General features: G+C 40.5%; 2 protein-coding genes across 3 annotated transcripts in view; both read right to left on the bottom strand.

Moving 5' to 3' along the window:
• Positions 1-28: 28 nt before the first annotated feature.
• cpz (carboxypeptidase Z) lies at positions 29-7,802 on the bottom strand. 2 transcript variants are annotated; one of them, XM_008317607.2, is made up of 13 exons: positions 7,407-7,802; positions 6,881-6,922; positions 6,020-6,071; positions 5,629-5,951; positions 5,299-5,514; positions 4,734-4,930; positions 2,649-2,810; positions 2,204-2,362; positions 1,990-2,125; positions 1,656-1,795; positions 1,333-1,432; positions 1,066-1,211; positions 29-889 (listed from the first exon to the last, which is right to left on the bottom strand). In XM_008317607.2, exons 1-13 carry the CDS (start codon positions 7,504-7,506, stop codon positions 692-694), a joined length of 1,971 nt encoding a protein of 656 aa, XP_008315829.1. In that variant the 5' UTR covers positions 7,507-7,802; the 3' UTR covers positions 29-691. The 2 variants fall into 2 exon arrangements, with proteins under 2 accessions (XP_008315829.1, XP_008315828.1); XM_008317606.2 differs by having other exon boundaries at positions 4,695-4,930; positions 7,407-7,801.
• Positions 7,803-8,350: 548 nt separating this feature from the next.
• The window catches only part of gpr78a (G protein-coupled receptor 78a), a 9,039-nt gene continuing 5,909 nt past the window's right edge, over positions 8,351-11,480 (bottom strand). The window contains exons 3-5 of the mRNA XM_025058638.1: positions 11,286-11,480; positions 10,796-10,909; positions 8,351-9,985 (exon numbers count right to left, since the gene is read on the bottom strand). The exon at positions 11,286-11,480 is cut by the window's right edge and continues 2 nt beyond it. Of these exons, the coding sequence (XP_024914406.1) occupies positions 9,742-9,985; positions 10,796-10,909; positions 11,286-11,480 (553 nt within the window). The 3' untranslated portion in view covers positions 8,351-9,741. The remainder of the gene's footprint in view (positions 9,986-10,795; positions 10,910-11,285) is intronic.

Here is an 11,480-nt window from a genome sequence, read left to right on the forward strand (position 1 = left end):
TAATACACAATACAAATGTACTATCAAATATAGTTGTGCATTATTTATTTAGGGGTTGATTATCAATTGACAACAACTGCTCTGAACCGTGGCTTTAGCAAATAATTGGCATTATTGTATTGCTTTGGGTCTTACCCCCTCTAGCGACAAGAGACTTCACGGCGCTCACATTTAAACGTAAAATATATAGAGAGTTAATAGAAGTTAATATTGATTCACATGTGAAACTGTGCTTCTGTTAACCCAACAAAAATGAACTGCGCAACAGCGATTGCCTTTATTTGGTTAAAGCGTAAAATTATTTGCTGTATATATCAACCTCATGTAATTTACAGAAAAAAATTAGGAAATAACATTGATTTTCTTTTTATTAACAAACAGTCTGATTGAAACAAGTTGCAATTATTCTATACATGGGGTCAAAGACCAAACACATACAGGCTGTGTTTTTCTTCTTAAATTAACATCATTAAAAATGTTTAATTTCTTTTTAGTAATTTTTTAGTCCCAAAGGCCAAAATTAAATTAAAATGTGACTTGTTGCAATAATACATACAAAAACATCCAGGATGCTAAAATCTCTGTTTCTCTGTTGACTGGTCCACAGATGCCTGTGAAGTGACTGTGGGAGTGTGAACATCAATCAGCAGTCCCCCTCTGCAGTGATACACCACCATCATCCAACGTGTGTTTAGACATTTCGCAGCAGCCAGTGTGGAGGTGAAGCGCCGGACTGTGAGAAGTAGTTCCACCACCAGGGCTTCTCCTCCTGCTCCACTTCTTGGAGTTCTGCGTTGCTGTAGCGCTCAAACTGGTTGTAGGGGTCGAACCGATCCCAGGAGTCCACCGTGGGGAAAAGGTGGTCATGAATGTCAGGCTCCACAGGAACCTGAAGCCAGGACAAGAAGATGACAAATTGAAATGCAGCTGAAGTTAACAATGTAAATGCACATACTTCCTGGTACTGTTAATATTTCCTAAAATAACTTAAAAGCACACATTATATAGATTAATGCAATTGTTATTTATATATAAAAAAAGAATGTTTAGAAAAAGCACAGAAACCTTTTCCAGGACAAAGTCCACTCGTCCAGCATGGTTCATGTTATGGGGAATATGAACCCTCTTTGAGACCCTGGAGTAACCCTTGGCTGTGACTGTCAGGATATGAGTACCTGGGTTCAGGAGCCGCCAGTAGTCGCCGTCTTCAGCTGGAGAAGGAAGAGCAGGGAAAATTAGATATGCAAAAAAACAAACATGCTCTCCTTACTCATCACCATTACCAGCCAGCAGAAAATGTGTGTATTTTGTATGGAGAACTATTGTATTTACCTGTGGTGACATCTTTCCTGATGCCCCTGACAGAGAGTGTTGCACCTTTAATCCCATTGCCATCAAGATCCTTCACAACTCCTTTTATCCCTCGGTGGACCTGGTCAGACACAGAACTTGGTCAACAGTGAAGCCCTTCACTATAGTCCTAAATATTAGGGCTGCAGGGTTATGCTGCAGCTCGTTACTGCTTTCTCAGACTATACAGCATATACTAAATATTAGTACACTAATGTATTATATTAGTATATTATACTAGTATACTAAACACTACTATACTAAGTAATTATCACAATTTTATTATTGCATTTGACAGTACATACAGATTCAAGAAAACTGAGCAGAGATTCTTTATTCCTCTTCCATTCTGGGTAAAGCTCCACCTCTGAGGGGAATTTATCACAGCCCAGCTCCACGGTGATTTCCAGGCAGTTAGTGTGCAGGTAGTTGAAGTCTGACATGCCTGTATGATAACAACCGTAGTTTAGAAGGAAACCAGGAAAAAATATACTCCAATACTGTGTCAGTCCAGTCTGACTGAACTCAGGACAGACATTTTCATACAATTAATCGTGATTAATTACAATCATGATAGGTACTCCGTGATTGCATTTCTTAATTGCTTGACAGTCCTCATAAACTAACTTCGTGTCTCACCTCCAGCAAAACTGTACCACTGGGCTCCGTTAATGATGCCTCTGGTTCGGTAAAAGGAGGCTCCACACCTTTCGGTGTCATTATTGGCCATCGTGGCATGAGCGTCTGCATATGTTCGAGCCAACTGCTTAAAGATCTGGACAAAACACAAATGCAACTTCATCAAGATGCACCACGACTAGACTTCTCCTAACCGTCACTCTTCTCTAACTACCTGCTCATCAGGTGTGGGGGAGAACATCCTCTCCTCCTGCGGGTGTCTAGAGAAGTCAAAGGGATAGGAGACCACCAGGTCTCCCCCGTGGAGGCTGGCGGACTGAACAAAGGGCAGCGATCTGATCCATTTCATCACTGCGTATGTCTCTGGTGCCACCTACCGACCAAATATAGAAAAGTATTGCTTTAGTTTCAAGAAAGCTTATCTGCAAATAATCCAGGAAAATTAAATTGTAAAAAACATTTTGTAATAGGAATGACAAGAATATCTAGTTTACACGCCATGTAGTAAAATAGTCCAAAACATTGTATTACTGTATTTATTGTGTACCCTAACTGAACAGCTTCTGCAAGAAATCTCTTTTGTATATATTTTTTTATATTTTTCATCATCAGATATCATCAGATTTGTAATTAAAACCATAGAAACAACAGGCCGTTACCTTTCCAAACCAGTAGGAGTCAGGGATTGGAATGTGGTCGATGCGGTAAAACCTACTGCGGCGATTCCGGTAGAAGATAGAGGTGAGGTCTGGAAAATTGCGGTTCAGGTCAAGGTTCTGAGCATTGGCCCGACCACTGATCCAACCGTTCATCAGGTGACCCTGAAACAGTTAAGTTCAACATCATTGAGCAATAGACAGTCAGAACACACACACACTGACCAATGTGAAGACATTAGTGGAAGCAGTGTTTATGGAAGAAAACATTATATTAATTTTAGTAGGGAACAGTAAGGAACATGTTAGACTATCTTTTTACTATTGTTAACATGGAGACAAGACCATATATCCGTCATGGGGGGGAAATGAAGCAATTAGCCAGACAAAATACCAGCAACCTTTTTTGTAGCTATTACTGTAACATGCAGTATTTGTATATTGAACAATAAAAATGTACTGACTATATCTTTTGGATCCCAGTCTCTATAACACTATACAACACATGCACTTACGTTTAGGTACATATATGTCATGGTCACTGTTCAGGCAAAATATTTTATTTCATCTCTATAATATAATGTTATTAGATTTCAGTAAAGTATTTCATCTCATTTCAAATTGTCCGTCATCTAATATAATGTTATTAGATTTCAGTAAACTACACATATCCAACAATAACCCCAGGGGGCAGTGGGTGAGTTCAGTCTGGCCTCTGACTTCTGCCTAAAGGCCAAGTTTAACCCTACATAGTGCACTACATAGTGCATAGTGCAGGTGTCGGAAAATATCTCATAACTCAATGTATCCCACATTGCACCGCTAAATATAGTGTACATCCGATGTACACTAACAAGCAATGTATCCCATCATGCATTGCAGTAGTACCAACACTGCTGAGAGAGGAGCAGTATACGTCCATCCACTTTGTGCTGCATTCCATCAACTGCAGGCCAGCTCTAATGATCCTCATGCAAACACACATTCACACAGAATCCTTGTCACGTGGTCTGAGGTAACTGTGCGTTCACACCTTAGACTGTATGTAATGGATGGAGCCAAGTACAATCAGAGAGATTTAGCAAAAAAGACAGAAAATGCCGAACTGCTCTCAGAAGTAAATGTGCACAAGTGTAATGGAAAAGACTGGATACACACTCTTTTCATACACATGTTCTACGATTAAGACTTTTTGGATAAAAGGCAGATAGAACAACAGGCAGCAAGACAGACAGACAGACAGACAGACAGAGGGTTGATGTACTCGTACTGTGAAATCAAGGAAAGGTAGCTGTTGGTGCACACAATGGTAACTAATGGATGGAAATTCTGTTGTATTGACCGTGACGCTGCAGCTGTGCTCAGATGCAGACATCATTTATCTTAAAACATGCAAGTATTTAACATAACTACTAATAAATTAAACCAAATTAATATGATTTATTGTCATTCATTCAAGACACAGTTTGGAGCAGAAACTTTCCTCCATTAGCATTAGATAGTCATGTCTGTAAGTACCAGGCCTGGGGCGATAATCAATAAGTCTATTGATCGTATGATAAATAAAAAGTCAATAATTTTGCTGGCCTGGATTAAATCGAGTGTATGCAAGAGTAAAGAAATACTGACGAACCAATATACTATATTTGTTCAAAGCACTTTTCTCAGTTGGTTGTTTTAATTAAACCTATAATGAGGGAAATGCGAAGGGCATTCAGGTACCATCACAAATAAAAAAATACCTATGAGAAATAAAATGTACTGCATTTGAAATGGTGTACTTACATTATTATGATCGTCACTACATCAGTGGTTAATTTGGTCTAAAAATGTTGCCAATGTTATTGTTTATTGGCAATGATTTGTGGGACAATATATCGATTGTTATCGTCCCAGGCCTAGTTACAGTATCGTTGTTACAGCACCTTTCAAACCCCACAGCAGAGAACAAAACGTCTCTACCTCAGCACTTCATGCTCAAAGGACAGAACAGATTGAAATAGAACCGGATAATGGCAGTTTGTCTTGTTTGATTGTTAACAAATTTACTTCCTGGTAGCTGAGATCCGGGTCATTTCTATCCTCTACCTCTGCGGCGGCCAGTTCATAACCGTCAGGGTTCATGGAGGCCAGAAGATGGATGCGGGTTGTGTTGATAATGGTCTGAATGCGCTGGTTACCCAGAATGTACTCTGAACACAAGTACTGGGCCAGGTAGATGAGCAGCTGGCGGCCGAGCACTTCGTTGCCGTGCATGTTGCCCAGCATCTTGACCTCAGGCTCCACTGGAGATCAGAGACAGAGACAGAACACAACAGGTGAAATACTGATTTAATGTTAGAAGCTGTGGATGCACCGATACCTATACGAGTATCTGTATTAGGGCTGATACTTCATTTAAATATCTGAACTGAAGAACTGAAGACCGGCCTTAGCTCTGAACACACTAATGTGTATATATATATGTACCACTGCCTTTAGGTTAATTGCATATTTATTAAATCTCAACTAAAGAAGTAGTTGTGATGGTACTTGGTATTTACCAGGACACAATGAAAATACTAAAATTTTTGTTGTATTTTTTAAAATGGTACCAGGACAACCCTAGCTTCAACTGATGTAACAAGAAAGAATTGAATATTGGAGACCTTACGCAGCTCATGTTGACCAGGGTTGTTGCTGAACTCAATGACCAGCAGGTCTTTGCCCTCAGTGCTGCGCCCGATGCTGTAGACTTGAGAAATATGGGAGCATTTGGCAGCTGTTTTTTTCAGTATATTGTACATCTGTGCGTTGGTGGTGTATGTGAACTGGATGATGGTGCTGGGTTCTTCAGGGGGGAGGTTGGATCGTGTTAACTCTTGTCTGGCTGAAGAGAAGAAACCAAGAATTGAAGAAACAGAGAGAAAGTGTCATGTTTCCCACACAGCCCATTAAACCCATCTCTGATGCAGGTGGAAACCAAGGCAGCTTTAGGCTTTACCTCTCATCGCTGCCAGAGGGTCATAGCAGCCCTCCTCGGCACCGGCGAAGAAGCGGTCGCAGTCCAGAAAATAAGGCCAGGCCATTTCAATGGCCTCAAAGGCGTGGATGCAGTCCTTCCTCAGTGCCTCACATGTGCTGCGGCACGGTTTGATCATCTTGTCGTTCCTGCAGGGCGAGGCGAGGACGGAGCAGCCCACCAGTCGTATTTCAGGGGTGCACTCACCATTTAGCAGTCCATGAATGACACTGAGGAGGAGATACTCTGCTCCGGACTCAGCGTCCATACGGCTCCGGTGGCCCAGGATGTTCGGGAATATCGTACTGAAGGACAGATATTTACAGTCAGGTTCAACAGTTGACACTGAAAGGTTAAAGGCTGCATGACTCACCTGGAATATCCCAGATCATTGCAGTAGCCGAGGTGGAGCTGTGTACATTTGGCTGTGGGAAGAGGAAAACTACATAAAGCTAAAAACTTCACGTTGTAGAAGGATGACTTTCAGGGTTGACTGGTTTAAAGTCATGACTCCTGTGATACACGAACTCTGTATCAGGTATATATAATGTAGTGGGGGGTAGCAGAGGGCTAAAGGGGTAGAATTCCCTCCTCTGTGGAGTTCTAACGCTTGATGAAGGAACAGGCAGAATAAGATTCTTCTTCTTCCACTAAATACAGTGAAGTTAAATTAGAATATTCTAAAAGCTAAGATTCTGACATTTTTGTTCTGTTTGTTATTTTGAATTCCACGCATAAAGAACTTCTTGTTTTGTTGAAGCTGTTGTTTTTGGATATGTGATTTTTTTAAAAAGGTGACATCTTATGTCAGTGAACTAAAATGTTGACGTTTAAATAAAGTAGAAGACAGAAAATGATGACTCGTGCCAAGGAACAGGTTTTAACTTTCGCTCATGTAATTGTTTAGTGCAGAAATGATGTTAAAGCATTTTATGTCATTTTTCTTCTTTCATCAGATATTAAAATATACAAATCAGTCCTGGCTCAGGACTTATGCACATCACTGCTACTGACGTTATCATTCTGACATTAAAACAGCTGTTAATCTTTATAGCTGTTGTTTCATACCCATGTCAGAACAGATACTATATCCTCAGCTGGTGGTTCCCCTCACACTCTGGTATTTATTTTAAACTGTTTAAACTCAGTGTTGCACAATTCCAACCCAAATACTGCCGTAATGCTTTACACATTTAAGTTTAGTTTTTCAAGTTGTAGATACTTATCCACCCACGTTTTTCTTCATAAACATTCAAACTGCTGCTGCTGCATCTTCCTGTGGAACAAAATCAAAAGCACAATCAGTATTCTTTATTAATCAATCCCAGAAGAAAATTAGTCATTGCATCACCAGCCAAAAACCAATAAATAGGAAAAAAATCCGCAAAACAGGAATAGACCACATAAAACCGCCAGGGGGCGCCATCACAAAAGTATGAACTGAACACGTCTGCGCTAACAGTGTCTGTTAAAGTCTAGACTGATGTTTTATGGTGTGTGGAGAAAAGCGTGACCAGGTGTTAATGTGTCTGTCAGAAAACAACCTTCCTCAGCTCAGTCCAACCACAGATGTTCCGCCGGAAACTGAAAAGTTCCTGATGAAAACTTTTCCAAAACTAACTTTTGCTCTTGAATACTTGGTTCTAAAGTGACAGTTGACGTATATGATTATAATTAGATCACATTCACCTCCTCACACTTTGGTTGACGCTCAGCACGTTCCCTTCTTGCACAATAAGAAGTTAACATTGAAAACTCACCAGAGAGCTCGTCCCCGGGCTCACAGCCCTGCAGCTGCGGTGCGCTGCAGCCTCTCTCCGTCAAAGACAGAAGAAACAACAGCAAAAGTCCTGAATGCATGTCGCAGAAGCTTCTTAATAACCGCGTGTGATGTGGCGAAGTGTGTGTCTGCGTGTGTGTGTGTTTCTGTGTGTGTGTTTGAAGCTGCAACTTCTCCGCTGTCTTTGTCGGGTGATAACGACCTCCTACATCACGGAAACCTCCTTCCTTTGTCTACGCCGATCATCATCATCATCTTCATCATCATCCCCATCATCGTCATCGTCACCATCGTCATCCCTGACCCCGGAAAAAGCTCGGCGTGCTTGGACTGTGGCACACCGATGAGTTATTACAAGCACTGATCAAATTTCACTCTGTGTGTGTATGTGTGTGTGTATTCCACGAGTAAGAAACGTGGCTGATGGGGGTGGGAGCCACAGAAGTTCATGCCCGTGTTGTCTGACGTCATGGTTCTGTGCCGTCTACTCGTCGGGTTCGGTGTAAGAATAGATTCTGACCCGTTACAGTGCCGTCAGCTCTGATCCTCCTCTGTGGCTGCTATTCTTACCCTAATCATCTGTCTGCAGGTTATTAGAGGTGAGGTATTATGTACTGAAAGAGCCCCCCAACGACCCCTGGTGTTCACCTAGAGAGAGGGTAGAGAATATCAACAACAACAAAAGTTATCTAAGGATGACCTGAAAGTAGTCTAGATCAGAGTTCTTCAACATGGGGTTCACAACCCCCAATGGGTCATTACGGCAGAGGTAGAAATCAGTCAGCAGTTTCTAAATAACTGCTCAATACCTGAACAGGAACCTAAACTAAGTGTGTGTGTGTGTGTGTGTGTGTGTGTTGGTGTGTTTGATCAACAGTGATATGGCTGTGGCTCATTATTGTTTGGAGGAGGGCATTTTCTAAAACTGCAATTTAAAACATCTCTCTTTCCACATAATTAAAATAGTTGTTATCATTAAAAAATAGAAACTTTACCTTTGATTTGTTTAATTTAAGATTTTATTCTTATTGCAGCAGGAGACAGAAGACAGAAAAGGAAGGATGTTGAAGAACAATAGGAAGATCCAAGATTCCTGAAATAGTGAAGCAGGAGGAAGATGAAGGAGGTACAGCAGTGTTGTTGCTCCACTAATGCACCATAAGTGTAGTTCCACGGGGAGTGCCCTGGGCCTCGGCCTACTCACAGCTTATTATGTTCATTTGCACTAAACAGTACTTTTGCGAGGATCAACTAGACTAAATGATATGGTCTTTGCTCAGGGGCCTGTAATGACAGCACAGTCAAAAACTCCACAGTGAGGATCCAGACTTCTACCTTGTTGCTACACTGTAGGCCTAACTTATTTTCTCTGGTGGGTCACTCTGACTTAAATCTTAAAGAGCAACATATTTCATGATAACTGTACATATTTTTTTATCCTTAATGCCCATTGTAATTTAAAGCAAATTTCATCAGAAAATGAAAATATTAAATATTTTTGCTGAATGACATATATGTTTGATAAGTAATGTTGCAGATAAAATAAGTTTTTCTTTCTTTATTAGTAAATGTACTGTATTACTCTGTACAGACAAGCCCCTAATGGTTTTTCAGTGGTATTGCACATAAAGAAATTATTGCACAAATATTTTATTCATGTAGACAATCTTTGCTTCTCATAAAACTGATTTAATCAGACGTAAAAGAATTGAAGAAATGATATCGACGTGACTTTACTGTCCAGTGTGCATCAGTTCAGGCGGTTAGCATACAATTTGCATTGCTATGAATATTAAGTTTATTACACACTCTGTGTATATGCTATGATGTGACATTTAAAACACTTGTCAGTCATGTTATGTGTCAAACAATGGCATAAATATTATACTTTATCTTATTAACAGTCATTTGATTAAACATTTTCAACATTTTTTTCCCACCAAAACATGAAAAAACATTTCCTACAAATGTTAACAGTGTTTCAAACAAACATGGACGTTCATGGTCACAGCACAGACACAGACGTGTTGTTACGCTTTATATAGTGAAACCCTTCTTAGCATTTCATTTCAACAGCCAAACTGATGAGCCGGTCTGTGAAGACTGGACAGTATCTGGACTCACACCAGAAACCACACCTCCAGGCGTCCAACTGTCAACAACAGACCTGCAATTCAGCCTCCATTTGAAGTGCTCTTTTGCAAGGCACCGACTTCTCTCCTCACACAGTGCAGCTGTTTTTAAAGATCCCTGACCTTTAACTGCTGCTGCAGAAAGGAAGCAGACACTGACCTATCAGAAGACTGACACACACGTCAGGTTATCCTGGTGATGTAGATGTTGTCCGTGGTGTCCAGTGTGCTGCTGGTGCTGTAGGCAGACAGCGGGTAATGATCTTTCCTCAGAACTCGGTTGATGACACTGACCAGAACCTTTCTGTACTGCTGCCGCAGCAGACAGTAGACGAAAGGATCACTGGAGGCCTTGGCGTAGGACAGACATTTGGTGGCAATTCCCACACAACGCGGAATGTGCATGTGGGGCAACAACTCCAACAACCTGGACAAGAAACAGGACAGTTCAATATTAGTTGTGCCTTTACCTTTAATTGCTAATGTTACACTGCATGCGCTGGCTTCACGTAACCACAGCAGCAAAAGTGAAATAGCTGCTGGACATCAGAATATCTGATCCAGAGTCAGAAGAAGAATGTGAGTCAAGAATGAACCTGGAAGTGGCATAGCCTCAATGACTGTCTCATCCTACTGTAGTTACAGATGACAACACACTTCTAGTGTTTACATACAATATGTAACACACCTATATAGGAATGTCCGATAATATTGGCTGACCGATATTAGCATAATTATTTAATATCTGTAAGAATTGTTGACGCAATGTCGGGGTTTCGTCACAATCACACATGCCATAAAAATAGTTTTGGGGATAAACGGCCTTATATGAAAGTGAAAGTCACTAGATGGCAGCATTGCAGCTCATTTAATAAGCTATTTTAATATTCAGGAGATTGTATGCAGAATGATGGTGCCAACAAATCAGATAAATAAATAAATATTACCAGACCTATATCGGTATCGGTTGATATCAGAATTAGAAATTAGGGGTTTGGACAATATCAGCATATTGGACATCTGCAAATAATTAATATCGGACATCCCTATATATATAAATATATAATAAAACTGCATACCAGTTAGTGCTGTGCTAAATAACCTCACTTATCAATACCCCTTGCACCCATATGTGTCCCCTCGTATAAAGACTGTCTGGAACCAGGATGAATGACAAGCACGACGTTCCTAAACACAAGAAACCTTCTCTCATAGATTCATAATCACGCTTCGTTACCTCGTGATGACATATGGTGAGAAGCAGATGATGAAGGTGCCAATGAAGACACAGATCTTCTTAGTGGCCCGCTGCCTCCTCTTCTTCTGCTGTGCCAGACATCTGTCTTTTACACTGCAAACACAGGTTTAATAAGTGGGAGACATTTATGATAATTAGTGCTGATAATACTTTTCAAATATTATTATTATAGTTGTTGTTGTTGTTATCATATGTTTGGGCTAATATATAGGTAGTAGCCACTGTGTTGAAAGAGGAGTTATGTAATTGTATTGTAGCTAATTTTTTTACATTTAAAACAATTAAATATTATGTTAGAATATAAATTATTATGAAGCCCTTTATAATTATTAATGCCTATATTTTGTATTCATTTACATTTACTTTTATTCCATGATTTAGTTTTGCATTATTTCACATTTTGTGATTGTAGATGTGTTATTGATGAAGAAAACGTAGTGTAATAAAAGCCTAACTTCCAGACCGTCACCTTGGATGGAGGTCCACCAGTAGGAGCAGAGTCTGAACTGTGATGACGTCGATTCTTTTACAGTGAGACCTGGCCACTCTGAGAACCTTCAGGTAACCAAAGCACAGGATGAAAAGACAGAGTCCAAAGGTGCTGAGGTGGAACAGGCCGGGGAAGGTCGTGGAGGGTCTCATGTGTGGCGGGCCCCGCCGGCTC

Source organism: Cynoglossus semilaevis, chromosome 9 (assembly GCF_000523025.1).
Source record: "Cynoglossus semilaevis isolate Cse_v1.0 chromosome 9, Cse_v1.0, whole genome shotgun sequence".
Taxonomy (NCBI): Eukaryota; Metazoa; Chordata; class Actinopteri; order Pleuronectiformes; family Cynoglossidae; genus Cynoglossus; species Cynoglossus semilaevis.